Source organism: Melopsittacus undulatus, chromosome 5, assembly GCF_012275295.1.
Source record: "Melopsittacus undulatus isolate bMelUnd1 chromosome 5, bMelUnd1.mat.Z, whole genome shotgun sequence".
NCBI lineage: Eukaryota > Metazoa > Chordata > Aves > Psittaciformes > Psittaculidae > Melopsittacus > Melopsittacus undulatus.
In genome coordinates, this window is record NC_047531.1 from 11,084,227 (window position 1) to 11,108,632 (window position 24,406).

At 40.2% G+C, this 24,406-nt stretch overlaps 1 protein-coding gene across 1 annotated transcript; it reads left to right on the forward strand.

Moving 5' to 3' along the window:
- The first annotated feature begins 4,112 nt into the window (after positions 1 to 4,112).
- TWF1 (twinfilin actin binding protein 1) lies at positions 4,113 to 23,840 on the forward strand. Its single transcript, XM_005148045.3, has 9 exons — positions 4,113 to 4,215; positions 7,275 to 7,352; positions 9,777 to 9,955; positions 11,095 to 11,190; positions 13,160 to 13,264; positions 17,698 to 17,823; positions 18,011 to 18,161; positions 18,568 to 18,689; positions 20,698 to 23,840. Exons 1-9 carry the CDS (start codon positions 4,191 to 4,193, stop codon positions 20,866 to 20,868), a joined length of 1,053 nt encoding a protein of 350 aa, XP_005148102.1. The 5' UTR covers positions 4,113 to 4,190; the 3' UTR covers positions 20,869 to 23,840.
- The last annotated feature ends 566 nt before the right edge of the window (positions 23,841 to 24,406 follow it).

The following is a 24,406-nucleotide window of genomic DNA, read 5'->3' on the forward strand; positions in this document are numbered from 1 at the left end:
AACCATGGAGGCAGAACAGAAAATCTGAAAAGAGTGGCTGAAACCATGACATCATTTTGCACAATGATTTTGCAGGGGTATTATCATGTTTGCTAATCGCTGCTATTAGAGTAAGCACATGAAATAACAAACAACACTCAAGAAATTTTGTAATTTTAAAATCACTGAGAGCATGAAATAATTTGATCATCATATTGCTCATTATGCTATGCATAGAGAACATAGAGATTCCATGTCTAGTGTCTATCTGCAGATTTACCAGATCAGAATATGGGCTAGAAATGGACAAAGACATCAACAAACCATTTTCAGAATCAACTCCTTAATGATGTCTGAAAGCATTTAACAGAACAGAATTCCCAATATTTACTTCTTCTTAACAAAGCCTACCAAAACACGAAAAGAATCAGCAGTCTGCAACTTTCTGAATAGCAAAACCTATTACTGCAAATCTGTTTTCTTCTATGGCAATGGCTAGGAAAGCCCCAGTACCTCAAACTTGGCAGTCTTGTAATTCAGTTTAAAATAGTTGTGTATCTAGCATGTTCCTGGCCATCCACAGACTACGTCTACTGTGTCAGCTGTTTCAGCAGCCAGAAAGAAAAGCTTCTCAGATTATGAATATTTAAAGAGAGTATGGTTTACTTTCTCATTTATGAGAAATGAACAGAAATTCTTCAAAGCTTAAAGAAATTAAGAGATATATTCATACTGCTATAAAGACTTGCTGATGAATGTAAAGTGGGAGCTGTCCACACTGTAATAAAAAACACTAGTAAGTAAGGCAAGGGAGTTATGAGTTCTTACAGTAATGCTTCTTAATAGCAGACTATCCATAAACTCTAGCCATCACAAAGAAATATGGTTTTATTTGACTTGGGCATAGTATGTTGGTTGAATAGAGCTACGTAGACTGAGACTTACAAACAGGTAACACTGGCATATTCAGAAGTCAAAGTCCATTTTGCTAGGAACAACTTTCACACGTATCCTCAAAGTTAGAAGCAAATCCAACTTTAGGAGTGTGATTTCTGCCCTTTTTTTTAGCTACCTATGGGTGTATAGGAATGGAGATTACTGGAAGCAAACAGAGCTGAAGAAATGAAGTTTTCACTTATTTCTGAAGGAAGTAATGATATTCACTCTTATTCTATATGGAATAAGATTCATCTTGTAATGGACTAATTATTATTATAATTATCTTATAAAAATATGGTTATTTTGAAGAACATGCTGATGGGGGAGAAGAATAATGTAATGTAAGATGAAGCTTGGATCAATGAAGATCCGCAGCAAGACAATGAAGTCGTAATATTGCCCAGCAAAAAAAGTTTTCACTCGTCAGCTGTTGGAAATGTCTTTAGCGTCTGAAATGTCACCTCACTGTAACTACAGACTTCAGTGATAAAAACTGTGTGTAAATAAACATGTGCATTTCCAATGTTAGAGGGACAATTATAGTCAAAACCAGGACAGGCCTTCCTGGCTACATCACAACAGGAGAAAATGTTTGCATGCCAGTATGGAACTATGAAGACAGTTAACTGAGAATTCCATAGAGATTATAACTACATTAATAAACGAGCATAAGTGAAAGAGCATTGTTAAATCAATGAAGAAGCAAATCTATTGGGAAAGACAATAAAGACAGAAAACCAAAACAAGACCCAGAATTCACACTGAAAATGCTGTAGCAAAGTCTACTAAAATATTTCCTTTTATAAATTTCATTTATCATTCAGTTACAAGAGTCTTATTAAAATTTGGAAAGGGGCAATAGACTGCCTCTACCAAAACAATCACAGCCTTCATTAGATACAAATCCTAATATATACTGGAAAAAAATTACACTCAAGTACAGGAATAAACATAACTAACAAAAAGGAAAAAGTTACTTACTGCATATGCTAACAAATAAACTTCCCTATTATTATCCTGACCATCTTATGATTTGGATAGCACTTTTATAATCAAAACCATTTTAGTAAGACTCTGAAGAACACCAAAATTCAGAAGTTTAGGCATCTTCAATAGACATAAAATTGTTACTTCCTTGTGCTTGTTTCTGTGCAATGCCTCTTCTGTGTCAAACATCAAACAGTGATTTAAGAAAATCTTTGTGATAATGATATTAAAGAAAAAACTTCAGACTTTGTCTTTTTGTCAAAAAGGAGCTATTAATGCCAGTGTGTACCAGCCTTGTTTCAGGTGAAGCAAATGTTAAGATCCCACTTCTGTACTTCAGAGCCCTCTGGCAGATTAGTGGGAATTGATGTGACCTCAGATAGCCAAGGTGATCTGGATATGGTGACAGACATTATAGTCTCATACCGCTGTGGTATTTCCATCGAAGCATAGGTTTCCACTGAAACCATAGTTCCAGTCTTAGCTACATGCCCTTGTTACCACATTGTGACAACAGTAGTGCTCCTCGGGACACATGACTAACTGGATCAAGGAACCGATCTGTCTTTTCAGGATATATATCTACCAAGGAAAACTTGTTATTCCCTTGTAAATTTTCAGGCAAATCCATCCTTTACAAACACCAACACAGGGGAGGAACCAAGAACACATGACTAGGAAAAAGACAAACTACAGCTTTGTTTCTCCAGCTGCTACAGTCCTTGCAGTGAGTCTCAACTCAGTAGCTGGTGACATTTCTCCATAGTGACTTTATATTGGCCAGACTAGGATTACACAGCACAACTCATATACTGCAGTTACAGTGCTATTTCACATTTCCCAAATAGGACACCAAATCCCTCACCTGTTTAAACTAGGGATCTGACAAGGCACAGGCACTCAGATGTATCAACACAGCTGACTCTGGAAATTCCAGAGCTGCAGTGCTCTGGAGCCTGGGAAGGTGAACCAGGGAAAGATTACTGTGCACTTGTCTTACTCTTCTATTGCCTGGTCCACCGGGGGTATTTGGCATGCCCTGTTACACTATTTCTTGTGTTCTCAGGTTGAATAGTGACCCATTAAACCCCTTTTAATTCCCAGGATTCTGAAGGAATTGTCAGCATCAGGACATTGCACTGGGTGCCTACAGCCCTATTATATCTTGCCTGAACATTTCACTTGTGTGGTCTAATCCAGATCCCAGCACAGAATGCCTGTGAAAGACAGCAGTGGCAAACCTCCTTTCAGGGCATGCTTACATTCCTGACGTTGGACTTCCCACTGAGAACTTTAAAATAAGAAGTTTAGGGAAACTTTGTCAGAAAAGTTGTAAAAGCCTTCGGCTGTGTGGAGAGGACACTTGCTGAGAAGCACTTACATGCTTCTGACAACCCAGATGAGCATCTCAACTGTCGGATCCATGCTGAAAGAAATCTACACTATTCCTGTTGATCAAGTGCCACCAAGTAGCACATAACACGAAGTTAATACAGAAAGATTGCCTTGTCAGGGGCTTGGGCTCAAGCAGCCGTGGTTCTGGGCTGCTTTCCGGGCTCTTTACCGGGTGACTGTTTAATATGAAAGTGACAGGACACACTATCAGCCTTGTGTCCCACTCTGTGGCTCCTTCCCCGCTGCCCCAAGCTGGAAGGAGAGGTCTCTACAACAGACTCCTAGAGATAACTCGATGCACCTCAGTTCCTTTTCAGCACTTCTCCCTTTCTCCAGGACGCCCGCGGCCGCAGGGCCGGCTATGTCGCGCTGCGGGCCGGCAGGTGGTACGGCGACAGATAGAACGGAGGACACCTAAACCTAACCCTAACCCTAACCTCATTCCTGGTTTAAAGAGCTCAGAGACGCCGCCGGCGGGCGAGGAAGCGGGGAATGGGCACAGAAGGGACACCCGGCCCGGCGGGGTCTCCGCTGTAGGGGGTCAGCAGCAGAGCGGCGGGGCGCTGGGGCCGGCCCGGCCCGGCGGGGTCTCCGCTGTAGGGGTCAGCAGCAGGGAGCGGGGCGCTGGGGAGGGCCCGGCCCGACGGGGTCTCCGCTGTAGGGGGTCAGCAGCAGGGAGCGGGGCGCTGGGGAGGGCCCGGCCCGACGGGGTCTCCGCTGTAGGGGGCAGCAGCAGCGCAGAGGGGAGCTGGGGCCGGCCCGGCCCGGCGGGTCCCGGAAGGCGCCGCGCTCCCCCCCCGGCCGCTGAGTGGCGGCGGCGCATCACGTGAGAGCGGCCGGGCCGGGCGGGCTGTGAGGCGGCGGCGCTGCCCGGGGCGCGGCGGTGCGACATGTCCCACCAGACCGGTATCCAAGGTACCCATAGCGCGGTGCCCACCGGGAGGGCCGGGCTCCTTCTCGCCTTTGCCCTTGCCAGCAAGGTGGCGGGCGGCGGTCGGAGCGCATTTCCCTGCGGGTCCGGAGGCAGGCGGTCGGTTTAACGGGCCGCTCCCGGCGGAATTTTGTCCCCTGGCGCCGTCTTTGTTCGCGGCTGGAGGAGCCCGTCCTCTGCGCCGCGGGGTGGCGGGCAGGGGAGGCGAGCTGAGGGCTGGGAAACTGCTGCTGGTCCGGCCCCGGGCGGCCGCCGCTCGGCTGCGAGTCAGGCTCACCCGCACGGCTGCCAGCCTGAGTGAAGTACTGCCTGCAGAAAGCCACCCATGGGGAGGAGACCCCCCCCCCCCCTTGGCTGTCCTGCGGTGGTGGCGGGGGGAGCCGGCGGTGCGGGGTCTCCCCGGGCACCTCCCGGCCCGCTCGGAGTGGCCGCAGCGGTTTGGGATGGGTTGCACAGCACGGGAGATGCTGAGGGTCGCTGCAGGGTCTGTTGTAGCGGGAGCCCTGAGGAGAACGGTGTGTCCCGGAGTAGGAAAGCCCGTTGAAAAACCCCGTTCTGGAGGCCACAACGGGGGAAGGTGTGGGGGAACCTTTTTTCCCCCGTGTTTCCACGCTTTGGAGGGTGCGAAGAGCAATTAGAAGAGTATTAGAGTGTTGTTTCACAGCATTACCAGGTCCTCCGAATCACAGAATTGCTAAACAGGGATTATACTGCGGGATTATGGGGGAGTCGGGTTTTGCTGTCTCGATTTCTGCAGTCTGCTTGTTCAGTGACTAGTACCATGTACTTTGCCTGTTCTCCCGTAGTTATTACTGAAGGTGACTTTTGTCCTAGCCGCGGCAGCTCTTTACTGCTTCTCTGTTCCCCTTTTTGTCCATTAGCTGCGTTGGATCTGCACCCTTTCACCTCTCTTCCATCCCCTGCATGCCAGTCTTCGCTGTTTTTTGCTCCTTGTTCCAAAATGTTAAACCCTTCTCAGGCTAGAGGTGCACCTGGGATAGCTTTTTTTTCCCCAGGCTGGAGAAAACTGTTAACGGTGGTTCTTCATTCCCTTGTTCTCCTGGCAATGCTGGAGGGAGGAGCACAAGAATATCCTGTTGCTTACCACAAGCAAGAGTGGCTAAGCTGCTTCTGCTGCTCTCCTTCATGTCTTTGAGAATCTCTGTCCTCTGAGGAGAGCTGTAGAGAACCCGGCAGCTTTCCTGCATGGAGCCTGCCTGTGCAGGCACTAATCAGAAGTCCTGTTTGCAGCACAAAGCATCCGCTTCTGCAATTTGGAGGAGGAATAGCACTTGTTGTGCCATTGCTGGCTTTAGCTACAAACAGGCCACTGTCACTCATAAACAATTGCAAGATTTGGCAGCATGGGATGCTCTTTTCTGGAAACAGAAATGAAGTCATGGAGCCAGTGATAATGTACCAGGCAGTTGCTCAAAGGACTGGACTTTCAAACAAGGCCAGGGCAGATAAATAGTGTAGGAAGTTGCAGAATGCATTGAACTGTAGGAAAACACACTAGAATATGGTCATAGTCTTCTAAGTAAGTTAAAAATAATAATCTCTGTAAATTATTTGTGAAATAAACTCAACTTTTAATTCTGCAGGTCTGTGCAGAAAATTTAAATATAAAATACTACTATTGTGAATTTAAAACCTTTGTGAGAAAAAGAAAAAACATAGCTCACTTGATAGATGGTTTCTTAAATGTCTTGTCTCAAAATGTTACTTCAGCAGTTGTCACAGTTCTGGTACTGGTGTAGGGACTGCTGTGTTTGTGTTCTTGTAGGTGTGTAGGTGGAAATGAGAACAAAATAAAGAGCAAAAATAAAAACAGACAAGAAGAGGACAACAAACAACAGGTCCTGGGGGAACTGAAAGGTCTAGAAAGTGACACAGTGTTTGTGTGCTGAATGGAATGGTGAGGACTGGCAGAGACAATGAGAAAAGCTGGCAGCAAGTTACAGTGAGGGTCTGCACTGGTTAGTGGGATGAATCCAGGGCTGGGCTGGTAACCCAGTGTAGTCTCCCCCCCGCCCTTGTGGAATTTTGGAATGGGCCTGAGCATCACTTAAATGGACATAGATTTAAAATGTTTTGAGTATGGGCAGCAGTGTTGCTGGATACCAACTGACCATCTGTTCAGTTGGCCTCAATCTGACTATAAATAATCCATTTTACTTGTTTCCTGGTTTGGTGTTTGTTTTGCTGGTGCTACGCTCTGTGCTGTGGGATTACTTAAAGGACCAGCTTGCAATAATTGTTCTTCCATAAATGCTGTACAACCCTCTGTCTATGGTATAATTAAACTGATTTGCTCCCAGATTATCAAGCAGAGCAGTTGAGATAGGAATGATCTTCATATGGGTCGAGAACAGGCCTTCACTCTGCTTAGGAAAATGAGTCTTATCATATTTGCGGGGTAGTGTCAGTGTGAATTATGGACTTTAAAAATGGTTTAGTTACCTTATACTGAATTTACAGAGTATCCTGTTGCGATAGGTCACGGTTTGAACTGTGTCATCAGGATGCATACGAGGGGATAATGTGATGTGAAAGGTCAGCACTGAGTGGCAGCCTTCACTGGTACTCTTCAGAGAGGTGTCCTTAGGAAAAAAACATCACTTTTGCCGGATGATCTCTAACATTTTTCCTGGCAGGCTTAAAGGTTCTGTCTGGAAGCCTGTACTGAGCCTGCAGACATTGTGAAGCTTATTGTAATTTGAGATGTGTCATATTTTTATTGTGTTGCTGTGTTAACTTTGAAACTGGAGAGTGATTATATGATGTCACCTTTAACAATGTTGAAAATCAGACGGTATGCTAGAAAGCAGGGCTGGTCTGTAATACCGCCTGTCATCTCCTTGTGCATGACCCTGGCAGGAACAGTGTGTAGCACAGAGGGAACATAATGCCCATGTTCCTTTTCAGTCCAGCTTTCCAGTGAAGGGCCAGTGTACAGTTTTCCAGTGTTGTTCTTAGTTTGTGAATATTCTTTGTCCTAGGAAGTGAAATGTGTTAATTTGATTACTTTTATGTTTTTCAGCTAGTGGAAGTGTTAAAGACACCTTTGTTGGAGCCAGAAATGGACAATACAGGCTTCTAAAAATAGTCATTGACAATGGTTAGTTAAATTTTAATCTTTTTTCTCTGATTCTTGTAGATATTTTCCTAGTTGCTTTAGTGACCTACAAGTACAATTGCTTAAGAAAGAAAATTCTGACAAACTTAATATTGCTAAGGTCTTTCATACACAGAAGGTAAGATCTTAAGATGCTAAGCTTTTTGGTACAGTGCTATGGTATTTTTGAATTTGAAGTTTTCTTATCACAGAATCATAACTGCTGTGCATTTCATATGAGTAGTATGAATGAGTTTACTCTTCTCACTAAAGAAAGCAAGGAAAAGAAAATTCACACTTGTGTGGTGTTTTGGCACTTTGGTTACTTTCATTAGACAGAGAGAATCTTGCAGAGCAACTAGTCACTTTAGATGAAGTCTAAATATTTGCCTTTTATACAGGGATCTGCTGCATGTAGAAAGCTCTGTTAAGCTCTATTAAAGCAGATGCTGAAGTAGGACTCTGACTACGTAGAAAGTATCTTCAAAAAATCTAACTTTATACAAATCTTCAAAGATAAAAGGGTTTCTTAAATCTCATGTATCTATATAAATACAAAATTAATAATTTCTTGTGGAACTTGAATTTGATCTTTGAAATTCTTGGCCATTGATCAAGGCTGCAAATGCTGCAAGATAGAATGCATAATTACTTTTTTTTTACAGCACTGGTGGTTGACTGTATAAGGAACTTCATGGTTTTGTCCATCTTTTGAAGTACTTCAAATGCCCACCTTGAGATTTTTGTTCTTTGTAGATTTCTTGCATTTACAGTACACTGAAATACATGTTAGCTGGACTAATATGTACATACACATATATATGTTTATTGTTAGGTAGCCTTCTTTGTGTTTGCTTTTCTTAGAAAGTCCTCTGACATTTTAATACTGTTTTCCTTAAGGAAGTAGAAATAGTAATATTATAGGCAGGTCACTATGGTAAAGTCTTACTAGCACAAAGTAGCAAATGCTGGCAAAGCATTGAATTATTTTTTTTTCCAGTTAGGCAAGGTAAAAACAATATGCTTTTGTATGCATTCTACTTTTTAATATGAAATGAAGCCTACAAATGATGCAAATGGAAGACATTTTGTTTATTTTTCCTTTTTGTATGTGTATATGTATATGCATTTTGCCTCTATGTAGAAGCAGAAATCCAGTCTTTGATACTATTTTCACAGTTCAGAAAGAAACCCCTAAAACTCCCAGAATACTGGAAGAGGAACGGTTACATCATCTCTCTGCAGGAGCTTTCAGCAACTGTCCTTAGTCAACACAATTGTTAATTTGAGTTCTGGTAATCTGAGTTAGTGAGAGAAGAGGTTTGCTGCTGGGCAGTAGAGTTACTTTGAATTTTTCCATCTTAAGCCCAGTGAATATAAAGTCACCTAGAGTTCAGAAGTGGCAAGTACATTCTGAGTATTCTGGTCCAGGTGTACAACTTAGCTACTTTGCACTAGTTCAAAGAAGGGCCCAACACCCCCTCTCCCTGAGATGTTTGTGTACTGTGACTTAACTGTGATAGAGTGCCTTGTTGTAGAGGCATGTATATACTGTTGTCTGAAGTTTTACAGGTTAGGTTCTAGACTCTCGAAAGAGACTTTGTTAGCTACTGTGTTGGTCCTCAAACTGTTGCAGGATTTAATTTAAATAAGGTATTTCTGTTTTAGTTGTGGGTGCTGCTGTTTATTGGGAAGCTGATAAATGTTTTGAAATACACTATACTGTTACTTTCCCTTGGAAGCCGAGATGTGATTTATAAATAAGAGAAAAATCTTGCTGCTACAGCTGTTCACATAATTAAATCTTGTCTGAACTATTCTATACAGACTTAAGCCAATTATACATAATAAACAACTTCAGTCATTTAAAGAGACCAGTTATGAAGCTGTGTTAGAAAGAGGTTTATCTACTTACATAGTCAAGTTAAAGTGATTAGAGCAAGCATATTAATTCCAAACTCTTTTCACTATATAACTGAGTTATTGATTCCTTACAATGAGTACAAACACTAACATGTTATAGCAAGAGCATCATTAATTCTAAAATTTAAAAGCTTACTCTCATCTTGTTTCTACTTAAGTATCCCCATTTAAAAATTAACTGGGAGAAGAGCAGCTTTATTTCTCTTCTGTGTATATTATGCTAAAACCACTAGCATCAGTCTTATCCCATCAGATCAAAGAGCCTGAAGACAGCCAGCCCATTACTTCTCAATTACTTGTATCTGGGTTAAAGTGAGTTGGGGTTTGAACATGCACACCTTTTGCAGAAATTCATCTGCTTTCATGCTGACTGTTCTTAACTTCCATTCTTGTGGACATCATTATGAAAGATGAAGTGACTGATTGTTTTTTTGTAATTGCTAATTTTGAAAAACAGCATTAACTGCATTGTTGCTAACCTGTAGCTTTGGTTATTGGTTATAGAACAGCTTGTTGTGGGATCCTCCAGGCAGCCAATTGGATCATGGGAAAAGGATTATGATTCCTTTGTCCTTCCCCTCCTTGAAGACAAGCAACCATGTTATATATTATACAGATTAGATTCTCGGAATGCTCAAGGATATGAATGGATCTTCATTGCATGGTCACCTGATCACTCTCCTGTAAGTAATGTGCATCGGAGATTTCATGTTGTTCATGATTTTTCAATGGTACCATTTGATATGTATCCTAGATACGAAGGAATAGGGTTCAAGGAATGAAGCATTCCCCAGACTTCTCCTAACTTTCCCCCAAGAAAACTGGGAAAACATCTTTCTTGAAGCTGATTGAGGAGCTCAGTGGGTTTAGAAGGAGTACAGCTAATCCAGCCTTATTTCTAGCCTTATTGGAGGAGAGAAGACAATGTACTTGCCCTATTTGTCTGTCTTTCTGTCAGTGTTTTATGAAAATTCACAGAAGGATAAAAGAAAGAAGGAAAGAAATCTCAGTGGGTGTTATTATAGAGAGAAAGATTATAGTGTGAGCCCAAGCTGTTCTGTTTGGCTTGCTGGCTGCCCAGCTGGCACCTGTGGATCTGTGGCCTGCCACAGAATATACTGTTAGTCAGTAGTTAGAGAACATGGGAGGGAACTGAGATTGGAGTTAAGGATTTCTAGGAGAAACTAGGATACTGTGTGCAGGTTCTAGGAATGTGAGATAAGGAAAGACAGAAAGTAAAGCTTTTCCAATATTCTTACTACTTTCACTAGCAGCTGGGAAATAGTAAGATACCAAGAGTTGGAGTGCACAGAAGAGATTAGGTGGAAGATGTGAGGTAATGTGGTGAGGATGGCATGACAGAGAAATAAGGTGGGAAGATGGATCTATTGAGAGAGGAGTAAGTGACTATGTTGGACACAAACTGATAGGAAGCAAACTTCATTTGATCTTTACCCCTAGGAAATGTAATTTTTCCACTCCATATTGAACAAAAACTATCTGGAGTCTCTAAAAAGCCCCCTCATACTCTTACTAAAGCTTCAATTTAGTTTTAGAATTACTTTGATAATAATGCATAGTCATCATGCCTTTCAGAATTTCATAGTATGTGTTAGTATTATGATCCATAACTCATTCCATGGACTTTATGCTTTATTATGAATTACAACTTCATAATGCATTTTCAACACTTAAAATATTTGTTCAAGAAAAATGATTGTTGATGGACTTAGTACACCAACATGTTAGATTTTCTGTGCACATCAAAGAAGAAAACCCAAAAGAATCCAAACCAAACCAGCACTGTTTTGTTATATGCTAGGTTCGTCAAAAAATGTTGTATGCAGCAACCCGAGCAACACTTAAGAAAGAATTTGGAGGTGGTCATATTAAGGATGAAGTATTTGGAACAGTGCAGGTATGTTTTTCTTTTGATAGTCAGCAGACTGACTTTAGACACTAAATACAGTAGTTGATGTTACTGGTATGAGTTTGTGGTGTTTCTGCTCTTTTTTGATTAATCTTTGGGAAATAAGCCTTACATGGTTGTGATGTCTGCCTGTTTGTCAGGGAGACATGAGACAGTCTTTATAATTGCCAGTTTAAAAAAAGTACAAGTTAGAGTTCTCAAAAATACAGAATTCCTATAGCTTTCATGAAAACGGGTGATTATGTAGAGATCCAAATTATCATTACCTTTTTCTTCAGCAAAGATGGAGAGACTGCAGCAGTTATCTTCTGTTTGCCCTGTTAATTAGTTCATCATATGCACAAATCTGAACTAAAGCACTGCCACTACTGACACAGGGAGCTGGTGCTGAAGGAAGAGGAGGAGTTAGAGATATGGGGAAGAATAGACGGTACTGTTGTGGGGAAAAAAATCTGTGAAAGAGACATGGGCTGTTGTGATGGACACGCAGATCCATAAGGATATGAGGCTAACTCCGCTGCTCACTGAGTAAATAATTTTTTATAGTCAGCATTAACCTGTGATGGAGGCTTCATTGTCCAAACATGCTAACAAACCTCTCTGGAGAGGCTGAAATACTCTAGAGGAGTAGATAACATGACCTCTACCAATAAACCTTCTTAGCAAATCAGTTATTTATTTTTGTTCTTGGCTCATTCAATCAACTGATGTCTCATCATACTTGAACCAAACTATTAGGAGTCTATGTAATATGTAGAATTTGTATCTAGCCCTACAACTGGGAGCCCAATCTAAGCTTCTATTTAAATTGTAAGGAAGGAGCATTGCATTTGTCTGTTATTGTTATTTTAGAATGTGCCTGGGACATTTAAGAGGGTGGATTCAATGTAACTCACTTTTTCCAAGGTCATTATGTTACAGTTAAATATATGTCTATATTGTTGGTTGGCTTGTGTGTCTTTGAAAACTTGTTAATTGTAGCTGGCTTCCAGTGTTCATCTGTGTGTAAATCACAGCTTTTTCAAGGTATCCAAGTTGCAAATACCACTCAGAGTGTTGATCAGCATCCAGTGAGTTACTCTGTGTGTTCTTAGGCACATGGATAGTTTAGTTGCAACCAGCTGTTATCCTGGTGGAACCTGGTTGTGGTCTCATCTGCTTCTTCACATGTATTGACCTCTATACCTCTGGGGTCCCGAAACAAGGCATGATGGAATATTGGCACTGGAAATTGTATTTGGGAAGGTCTCTCTCTTCCAGAAGGGGAAGAGCCAAGAAGGAGCTTTCTCTTTCTCTTCAGAACTTGAGTATAAAATCAGATTCATATGATTGCATGAAGTTCTGCCCTTTTCTGATCGACCACCTTAATAAAACTGCAGCAGTATTTGCCTCTGGTATCAACCTGTTTGGAGAAGACCAGGGCTGACACTGAGTATTAATGAATTCAGTAAAGTGCTTATCAGAATTCATCACTTCTGTGATGCTGCATCCTAAACTATTTGCAGTTATCATATGCTTACTTTCTGTCCCAAGGTAGCATTTCTGTCTCCCATTTTTAGGTCAAAAACGCCCAATAAGCTACCAGTCTGACAATGCAAATCTTATAAGAAAATAGATTCATTTTTTAGATACTTACTAAATTGTGGCAGTTCTGTGGGGTTTTGTCCAAGAAGGCTGAAGAGCTTCATGCATATTCTTCATTAATGGGAATTTTTGAATTAGCAAACTAATTGGGGACTGATTGCAGAAATGCTGCCCACAGTATAATTAGGTACAAGAGCAGCCCAGTCGGCCCTGCTGTGCAAGAAGATGGGCTGAACTTGCAGATGCACCTACACTTGTAAGCCATTCAAATAAAATGACCACAACTGTATGGGAGGTAAGGGCTTTTTTAACACTGCACACATCTTTGAAGAAAACTTTTAGTATCAAAATATGATTAATTTTGTGCTTTCAGGATGATGTTTCACTGAATGGATACAAAAAATATTTGATATCACAATCCTCCCCTGCACCTCTGACTGCAGCAGAAGAGGAACTTCGACAAATTAAGATTAATGAGGTACCTGCAACATCTTTGAGTGTGGATGGGAAACTGGGTGCAGAGTTCCAAACACATTGTAGGAAAAAAGTCTTTCTAGGGTAAAAAGGGCAGAACAGAAAGTGGACAGTTTCAGAAAGTTTGAGTGGATGAGACTGTAATTTTTTCCTCAAGGAGTTGAGGCTGCAAGATGATGGTGGCTGGAGTTGAAGTGACATGATTTTGCTGAGTTTGCAGGGCCTAGTGTCTGAGTCAGAGGCTTCAAAACTGCAGAGATTAATTGTTGATTAACATGTTGATTAACATGTTTATAACATCACCGTGTTGTGAAGGGTGACTAATACAGTGAAGGGTGACTAAGCACAGGCACAGGTTGCCCAGAGAGGTTGTGGAGTTTTCATCTTGGAAATAGTCAAAAGCCATCTGGACAGAGACCTGGGCAACTGGCTCTAGGTGGCCCTGATTAAGCAGGGTGGTTGGATAAGATGACCTCAGAAGGTTCCAACTTAAACTGTTCTATGATTGCCCACATGCATTTCCCATGGTGGCAGGAATTGTAGAGAAAACATAAAAGAGAAACTGTGCAGTGTTTGATTGTCAGGAGTATTTCAGCAGCCTTATTCCTAGAGGAAACGTACTCAGCTTCCAGCACCAGTGCACTTGTCTTTAAGACTGAGAGGAAGTGAATGGAATTCCAATAAAAATAAAATAGAAATCCAAAACTACTTGTTAAGAGACAGATTTGCTTTTGCTATAAATGCTTTATAGAAAAACCTCTAACAAATGCCTTTAACCAAATGATTTGATGTTTGTGAGCTAGATAGAGACCTAAAAGTTTCAGGAGTTCTTCTCTTACATTTTCCTTCACTTGATCACTGTTTGTGTTCAGACATGTATTAAAATAGGTCTATGAGTTCTTCAGGCTTGTATTTTACAGCTGTGGTACATGTGTTTGAAGTATGATTTGTTTCTGCAGCTGGATACCAGCAAGCCATCTTGTTAAATGCAGCTCTGTATCTTCTCTTACATTGTCACTCTACTGTGCTTTTGCTGCAATTTTGTTATTCTTTGGCTTTTTTTTCCCCCCAGTGGGGTCTTGTTTTTTTCCATGTCTGTTTTCACACAGTGTAGAAATGCATTCAGCATCACCACACACTGCATTTTACTTGAACATCTTAAAAAAAAAACCCAAACAGTAACAAATGTAAAACTTCTGTGGTCTTGCTGATAACTTGTGGTATTAGTATTATGTGCTGTTATGAAACTCCAGCAGCAGTAGCTGTGCTTTTCAGAGATAACATAAACTGTGCTTTGTTTGAAGCATCTTTCAGTACATTGACTTATGTAATTTCTGTCTTCATTGTTTCTACCATTATGAAGCCTGTAATTAGACTCGGGAAGCTAAAAGCTTTCTGATCTGAAACAAAAAAGGAAAAGTTTTCCATATATATATTCTTTCATAATTACCCTAAGAAATATTTTACTGGTTCAGATCAAAGCATCACCTCGTTTGCTGTCATGTCCCTGAGTGAACAACAGCAGAAATCTAGGAAGGGTGTAAAAGCAGGGCAAGATGGCTATAATCCCTATAATTCTCTTCTGTTGCCTCAGCATTTGCAGGTAGGGATCTGCCTGAGCAAGAGATGACATCTTACTATAATTGTTCTTAATAGGGTTTTCATCCATTATTTAGTCTTGTCTTCTTTTTATAAATCCACATTAAGCTTTTGTTGGCAGTATATTCCACAGCTTGACAAAGTACCATGTAAAGAACCACTGCCTACTATCTGGATTGGTTGGGGAGGGCAAAGAAAAGTCATAAAGTTATTCCTGTTTCCTCCTCCCCCTTGATAAAGTCAGCTGCATTCCAGAAAGTCAACTGTATCCCAGGCTGCATCGAAGAAGTGTGGTCAGCAGGCTAAGGGAGGTGATTCTCCCCATGTACTCTGCTCTGGTGAGACCCATCCTGGGGTACTGTGTGCAGCTCTGGAGTCCTCTGTACAAGAAAAACACGGACCTGTTGGAGAGGGTCCAGAGGAGGCCACAAAAATGCCAAGAGAGCTGGAGCACCTCTCCCGTGAAGACGGGCTGAGAGTTGGGGCTGTTCAGCCTGGAGAAGAGAAGGCTCTGAGGAGATGTTATTGTAACTTTCCAGACTTAAAGGGGGCTTATAAGAAAGATGGGAACAGACTTTTTAGCAGTGATGTAGTGCTAGGACATGGGATAATGGTTTTAAATTAGACAAGGGTAAATTTAGACTAGATTTAAGGAAGAATTTTTTACTGTGAGGGTGGTGGAACACTGGAACATACTGCCCTTAGGGACAGTGGATGCCTCATCCCTATAAACATTCAAGGCCAGGCTGGATGGGGTTCTGATCAACCTGATCTAGTTGAAGATGTCCCTGCTCATTGCAGGGGGGTTGGACTAGATGACCTTTGAAGGTCCCTTCCAGTATTGTATGATTCTATGCCCATGGACCTCTGTTGTATTCCTGATCACGTATCTCCTAGGCTGAAAAGTCCTATTCCAGGTAGTTCTTCCTCCTAAAGGAGGCTCTCCACACTTCTGATCCTTTTGCTTTTATCTGTGGTTTTTCCAGTTTATTTTATGAGATGAAGGGATGGGGAAGCCAGAACTGCATGTGGTATTCAAGATGCAGGCATGTTACTGGTACCTATAGTGCGTAACAATGTGTTTTGTTCTCTACTCTTCTAAAAATTCCTGACCTTTCACTTGTGGGTGGTGAGTGTTGAGGTTTTGGGGGGTTTGTTTGGCTTCTTTTCTTATTGTGAAGACTGGCCACTGGGCTTATATATTCAGAGATGCACAGTATGACCTGCAAGGTCTTGTTCCTGGATGGCAGTAGGTAGCTCAACAACATCACAGCACAAGGAGAAGAGAGATTCTCTGTTTTCTTGTGTATGCTGCTTTACACTTATTCACAGGAATTTTCATCTTCCATTTTATCCTTCACTCAGCAGCCAGCACTAACAAATCCTATGGTGTGGGTTTAAATATATTTGACTTAAGTGGTTTTCTTTTGCTTTAATGGTCTGAAACATTGCAGTACAGACAAATGGATTTTGTTAATGTTCTTAACTCTGGAGTTATGCTGGGTTACTCTCTTCCCTTGCCTATCACAGCTCCTTTTTATGTTTGGGTTTATTCCTACTTGTATTTTAATATGGTTTTTATAGTATGGTATTTAATTATGCTTTATTCTTTTTGTGATGCTTGTATTTATTAATCAGGCTTTTATGCAGATATATCCTGCAAATATTCTTTGTATATAACTTTCTTCATGAATTTATCAATCTTTATACAAAATTAACCTCTACCACCTGCTTTCATTGCCTCCTCTTCCCTTGTTGCTGACAAGCTGTTCCTTAAAATGTAGAGTATGGTTTAGTGTTGCCCCAGGTATCTTTGTTTTTTATTCTTTTGTCAGGTTGTTTCATATTTCATTAGCATCTCTAATTGAAGCTGAACAACTTCTAGTTAATAGATCCGAAACCCACACTTCCCATTTCACACACTGAGTATTGCTGCGTCATCACCAGTGTTAAATATATTTATGAAATCATAAAAGAAAGTCAGGATATTCAAAAGCTAATACTCAGCCAATAAGTTCAGACTTCAGAAAGCTGAAGGCCAGAGCTCATGCATGAATGCTAAGATAAACATAAATTCTTGCAAGATTGCCTTAAGATAACTGTACTTTTCTCACAGCATTGTGGCTACCACAGCTGGGTTAGGAACAATTGCCTAGCTTGCTGTTATCCTGTATTTTTTTCCTTTTTGTTAGACCTTCTAGAATTCAGGAATTAAAACTTGATTCATTTGTGTTGTTTGCTTTCCTTTTGGTACAGGTTTTTAAGGGGAGGGTGTTAAGCCGGGGGGGGGGGGGGGAACACACACACGACGCAGTTGCTTTGCTTTTCCTTCAGGAAGACTTCTTTGCTTTATAAGATATCATTTCTTTCTTCCTCTGAATGTTTTGACTCCCTAGAAATTATATTTGCATGCTTTGGTCTAAAATTTTTAATGATACAACAAAGCTTAGGAGAAGTATTGTCAGTTCAAAAGTCTAACACACTGCATATGAAAATCAACCTCTTTCCTCCTGGCTTATTATATTTGTACTGGAATTTAACTTGGAGCTTCTTCACTGAGGCTGGAGCCAGTTTTCCCTTCTACTGATTCTGTTGGCTCTGCCAAGTTAGCTGCTTCAGAGAGCTGGAACTGTTTTCAGGTTAGCAAGCAAACATGACCTGTACATTAAAAAGTGCAAATCTGTTGTATATGGGGATGATGTTTGGAGTAGTTTGTTCTCAGAACAGCTATCGCTAACTCTGTGTGTAACCATGTGCAATGCATTGTCAGTTATTGTATGCAACCCAATGAATGCTTGCAAAGGTTTCTGTTCACATCGCCATTGACCTGTGTTCCAGGTACAGACGGACGTTGGTATAGATACCAAGCATCAGACATTGCAAGGAGTAGCATTCCCTATTGCTAAAGAAGCTATTCAGGCTTTGGAGAAATTGAAAAATAAGAAAATCAATTATGTACAACTGGCAAGTATAAAATACTTTATTTAATAGTGAGTATAAAATAGATTACCCACACATTAACCAGTGTGTGCTGGTGACATACAATGATAAATTACTAGTCTGTATTAGATTAATACTTTTTTCCCATCCTGTCATGTTCTCTGGTTTGCTTTCTGTGTCTTAACTATATTCAGATTTGCTTTGTTAACAGCAAATTGATATGAAAAATGAAACTATTATTTTGGCCAACACACTTCATACTGAACTGAAGGATTTGCCAAAAAGAATTCCAAAGGATGCTGCACGTTACCACTTTTTCCTGTATAAGCATGCCCATGAAGGAGACTATTTGGAATCCATAGGTATGAGAAAATTTCCCAATATGAAAATTCATTGGCTTGTTTCACGTACTTTAGTGATTTTGAAGCAGAAGGATGTAGAAGTAATCTGTCTTGTCAGCATGGTCGTAAATTTCAGAGGCGGTTGGTTGTGAAACTGACTTCTGAGGAGTCCCTGTGTTTAGAAAGTTGAGAGCTATCCCTTTTGATAGTCTTCATGTCAAGACATAAAGTTAATGGCCATTCTGTCATCCCTCATTTGAAATGAAACACTTGCTGAAGCAAAGAAAGATCCAGAAGTGTTACATTTTTTCCCTTTCAGACTTTATGGTTGATTTTCAACACCTCTGCTGTATATGATTTTATGATACAGGTTTTGATGGAGTATAGTTATGGTCTGATTTGTGGGTTGTTTTTTTTTTCTCTGCAGTTTTCATCTACTCAATGCCAGGGTATACGTGTAGTATACGAGAACGAATGCTCTACTCTAGCTGCAAAAGTCCACTGTTAGAAATTGTAGAAAGACAGTTGTGGCTGCAGATAATTAGAAAGGTAAGTACAGCAAGTACACTGGTATTTTCTCCTTCCCTCTGTTCACTTCTTAGTATCTAACTATAACTTTGCCACCACCTTATCTAAACAATGAAAAAGTTCTGTGTAACTGTTAAAGTTTGTCCTGAATGATAAATACTTCCTGATAAAACTCCAGATACAAAGATAAATTGTGGAAGATTTCCTTTGTTTTGTAACTTCTACACTTTCACAGCTTTAGCAAACATATCCTTGTGCATCAAGGGAGCATATGAGAGTACTTTGAAGGACTATTTAGAACTAACAGGATTCCTTAGTAAAGGGCCTGTTCTATTTTGAACCTCATTGCTGTTGTTGAACACTGAATTCTTTAAAGCCAAGGTTATTTAAGCATTTTCAAAATAGTATCAAGTTGCAGTTCTGGAACTTAAAAGTAAGCCAATCTTTTCACATTGAATAGGTTTTACTACTATGCAGTAATTTGCTTCTTACCTCCAGAGAGGACACCATGGGAATGGTCCATTTGTGGAATATGTGACCTCTGGTTACGTTCTTAACAATTGTGCTCTACATTTAGAAAAACTTTGAGGCTGGGTTTCTGTGGGGATTATAATAATCTACCTGAAATTATCTACCTGAAAAATAGCAGAGTTAATACTAAGCATTTTTACTGAGGTGACATGAATTAAGTAGATTATTACTATGTGGTTTTATATGTAATTATTTCTCAGAAATTTCCTTCCTACAATTGAAATAAATGCACAATGTGACTTCTGAAATTCCCATACACATTTTTCTGTAGCATGTGCTTGTAATAGCAATCCTGTGGCTGGCAAGTGCTATGGTTGGCAGGTCGTGAAATGTTGAATGCGCAGGAGAGCAGGGCCAATGTTGAATGCTTAGGAGAGCAGGTCAAATTCCTGCAATTCGGAACAGTGGGATTTGGCTTGGGAACAGCTTTTCCATTAAGGATTCTATGCTTAAATTTTAAAAAACAAAGCAACCTCTCTTTTGTTCAGTAAACTTATTTTAGCTTCTCCCTGGCTTGAGCAGTTGCTGTGTTGCAGTAGCCAGCTAATTGTGTAAGCTGTTTGTACTCCTCCCCTTCTGTCTCAAGAGACAACAGTATGTGTGCACATTGCTTTTACAATACGTGTTTAAAGCACTTTTTAGTGGGGAAAAGAAAATAAATGTTAAAATGTGGAGATTACATTGAGACAGGTTTTATTTTAGAGGGGAGAATAAAGAAAGGAAATTGTAATACTAATGATCTTCACGCTGCTTCCTTTTAGTAAGGAAGTTACTTTAGAAGTAAGTAAATAAGCACTTGTTTCCAGGTGGAATGTGTACTCCTAGTTAGTATTAACATGTACACAGTGCTAAAGCTCGGGACAGAGAAAGTTTCTTGGCATATGCTGCACTTGTATTTCAGGAAAAATATGTAACTTGAATCACACTTAATACTCGTAAAAGTACAGTGGATTCCTAGAAAAACTATTTGGGATTGCTCAGGGCATTACGCACAAGTTGGAGAACATTTCACTCTGATCATTATTGGACATATGGTTTTCATACAGCATTTAGACCTCATAGCAGCCTTCCAGTATCTGAAGGGGGGCTATAGGGATGCTGGTGATAGACTCTTCGTTAAGGGACTGTAGTGATAGGACAAGGGGTAATGGGTTAGAACTTAAACAGGGGAAGTTTAGACTGGATATAAGGAAGAAATTCTTTACTGTGAGGGTGGTGAGGTACTGGAATGGGTTGCCCAGTGAAGCTGGGAATGTTCCATCCCTGGCAGTGTTCAAGGCCAGGTTGGATGAAGCCTTGGGTGATATGGTTTAGTGTGAGGTGTCCCTGCCCATGGCAGGGGGCTTGGAACTGGATGATCTTAAGGTCCTTCTCAGCCCTAACTATTTTATGATTCTATGATTCTATGATTTAGACCTTCAGCAAAATACTGAAATGTTTTTAAATATGTCTTTAAGATCAATATGATAAACATTGTTTGGTTTGTTTTCTTTCCCAGATTGAAATAGATAATGGTGATGAGTTAACTGCTGACTTCCTGTACGAAGAGGTTCATCCAAAACAACACGCTTACAAGCAAAGTTTTGCTAAACCAAAAGGTCCTGCGGGGAAGAGGGGAATACGAAGACTGATTAGAGGTCCAGCAGAGACTGAAACACCTAGTGATTAGAAACTGCTGTTTAGTATTAAATACATTACAGTGAGAAATGAAATTCTGGCTTTGGGTAATGAACTGAAATCATTCCATTCATAGATACTAGAAAACAAACAAACAAAAAAAAAGGCTCTTTTTACTCTTCTCTGACCTCAACACTTTTTATATTGTTACATGATTATATTCGTTGACCATGTTTCATGACATGTGGAAGAGCTAATTATTTTAAAGCTAGAAAAGGAAAACTAAGCTAGTACCCCTTTATTTTAAATTAGAATCCATTATTTAATAGCTGTGATGATAAATTCTGCACACAGAAGACTGAAGCTCATCTCTCCTGTGGGTCAATTGCAGCTGTCTGTCTGTGTTCTTGTGAGTAGTCTATGGAAACATGTAACCCTTTCCATGTGAGAAGAGCTGAAGGATTATATAGCATTGTCCTATATAAATCTTTATTTATCCTTGTAGCTCTTAGTACAATAGAAGGTTTTCTTCTGGTTTTGACATGATGCATTGTTGTGTTTTGTTGGTTTGGTTTTTTGGTAAGACAAAAGGTAAACTAAAATTAGTTACCCATCAATTAATATCTGTGCTCAGGAATAGCTGGGTATTTTCCCACATGAAAGCATGGTCATGTTAAATTCATAACTAATCTCATGGAACTGTCTTCTAAAGAATTCTGACATGGAACCACTAGAGCTTTTCCAGGCTTCTGTACCACTCATAGGCCTTACGTAGTAGGTACTGAATGACCAAGGGAAAGGTGATTAAAAGTGCATGAGTTAGTATACTCAGTAGATTATGGAGCTGCTTTCAAAGCAATATGCTTAAAGTTTCTAATAAATAATTGATTATCTGTGCACTTGGATCTAAACCCATGTAAATTCAGTAAAAATGGAAATAACTTGCTCAGAATAGTGAGTTATTCTTGAGATCCTCATGCATTTGCAGCATCAACTACAGTTTTAGCCTTCAAAGTATACTGAAAATTACTTTTCCTAAGCGTTTGAACTTTAGTAGTAACAAAATCCAGCTAGGTCTTGAATAACTGCTGGCAGCACCTGGTTAGGATTTTGTCTTTTGTTTTCTATGTTTTTAACCCTTCCCTTCTCTAAAATACTAAAATCACCCAGAATAGTCTAAACTTGATTGACCCATGAGTAATGTTTTTGATAGGAAGAGGGAAAACAGATTATTTTAATATGTGGATTCCAGAAGAATTAGATGTGGAAGTCAAGTATTGGGTGACCTTAAATATTTAAAATCATGTAATGAGACAAACACTAGTGGATAGGTTGTATTCCCCAGTGGGGACTTGCTGTTTAGTGTCCTGCATGTGAGCTTTGTGGGGTTTGAATTTTTTTTAAGCTACATGGGAGTTGCAAGTCTTGATTCGCTGCATATTGTCATAGGTGCAGGGTGTACACATTATATAGCAGAATCACATTTGCCTGCTGGGAGATAGATTTTAACCTAGTTTTTAGGGAAATAATGCTTTGACACTACTAGTTCCTGATAAAATCTGTTTTATCTTTATGTATTATTTTATTTGGAGATACTAGTTGGTTATTGATGTCAGAGATTGCACTATATAATATGAAGATTGCAATAGTTGTTGGTTTTACTGTGGTTCTTTCATATGCAGTTGGAATCTGACACCTCAGTTATTTTCATTTAATCTTACACACTACATCAATCCACTTCAATAGCTCTGGCTCCTCAGCTATCTCCTGCTTGCCCTAGGCTCCCATGTTCTTTTTCTGCCTCTTGCCTTCTCCCTCTAGGGCAAGGACTTGGCCTTTGAAGTGTTTCTTCTGTGTGCTGTCAGGCAAGTGTCATTGTTTATTAAACATGGTAATGTGGGTGTAGCTCATTGTACACTGTAATTAAATGTATTTTTAGTTGAACCCTGAATCTTTTCAGCACATCTAACTCATTTTGGGGTTTTTTAAGGAAAACCTTTGAGTGCAGCACTTAAAAAATTGCTGCTCCAGGGTTTTCTGTTTGAATTTAGTATTCCTGCCTATGTGTCAGCCATGCCAAGAGTGCACATATGTTTTTACACTCACTTGAGCCAATAAAGAAGTTCAGCTTTTTAATACCAAATGTTTTAAACAATGAAGAGTTTGATCTGATATGGTAACGTGCATGTTGTGTTTGGGTTTTGTTTTGGGTTTTTTTTTTCTAGTCCTGTTCTAGGTAGATGAGGATAGGAGGTAGAAAACTTAATATGGAGGATGGTGAGAACTGGTTAGGTGATTCTGTGAGGGCATTTATCATGGGCTGCTATGGAGTTCAGCCCAAACCAGGCACTGCAAGTTACCTGACTTGAAAATATTCGATGTGAGTGTACAACCCCCTGACCACCCTGCAGAGTCATGTCCCGAGTGTATTTCCGCCTCACCTTTCCCCTAAAAGAGAATTGTATAGAGTCTTGCACTACCAACTGCCTCTCCAGCCCTCTTGTAGCTCTTCTCCTGACAATAAGCAATAAGGAGCATCCAGTATTTTTGTAAGATCTATCACGTTTACATCTGTGTAGTTGCCTCACATAACACTACTGCTGTTAATGAATGTTCAGAGCCAGCACAAAATGAGGGCATTAATGGAAATTATTCCTTTAACTGTCTCTTGTCATTAAATAATTGAAAGTGTCCATTCAAACTGTTGTTGGCCTTCATAATGCCCAAAAGCAATGCAGCTGCTTGCAGTTAACTCACGAGCTATTAAACAATTAATTAACATGACAAGTAATTATTGTTGGAAAAGTTTATGTGGCAAAGCAGGGAGAACTTGATCTTTTAAAACACTCCTGTCAGAGGTCTGCAAAACTAATCAAGGCAATAACTGCTCCATTACTTAGATAAACACATTGAGTTACAGTGTCTGTGTATTCAATGAAGACCACCTTCAGACGCTAAAATTAACTAAGTTTACCTTATCTATTTTGTAATTTACTTTATAAATAAAGATTGATGCTTTACTTTGGTGTTGTCTGAATCATTTCATATTCTCTTTTAACAAAGGTCTCTATGCTAACATCCCAACTTGTGACTAATAAGAAGTTCCTGCAGGACTAGAAAGCAGTATGGAAAAAGTGGCTGAGGGCCTAAGAAGGGAGATAGGCAGAAACAGAATTCCTGGCTTTTGCTGTTGCAGAAAACCCTGTGTGTTGGAAACAGCTAATTCCCTAATGCTTCATGGAAGCAGCACAGCAGCCTCCATAGCAGGATCCAGGTCTGTTCATCTCTTGAGGTTTTTATGCTTTCAGTAATAACCCCCTTCAAGAGTTCTTCTATCATTTTAAATGCTGAAGTAGTTGATTAGTAATTTAATTTCTATGTGTTGTTACTTGCGCAGCATGAGGTAATGTAATTAAACTGCTCAAATGATGTTATTTCATTGGGATTTTGTCGTAAGCTGAAAGTAGTTGCAGTTTTCCTATTGCCCTCAGACTTCAAACTGAAAAGAACATTCAGTGGTTTGGCTTTTCTTTTCACCGTCCTGCCAACACATCCCCATGGGAAGTCAGTGATATGGCACTTTTGCAGTT

Coding starts and splice junctions, on each gene's coding strand:
- TWF1 (XM_005148045.3), top strand. CDS start 4,191: ATGTCCCACCAGACCGGTATCCAAG. Junction 7,353..9,776: donor AAAAATAGTCATTGACAATG/GTTAGTTAAATT, acceptor TATTGGTTATAG/AACAGCTTGTTGTGGGATCC. Junction 17,824..18,010: donor AAATCAATTATGTACAACTG/GCAAGTATAAAA, acceptor CTTTGTTAACAG/CAAATTGATATGAAAAATGA.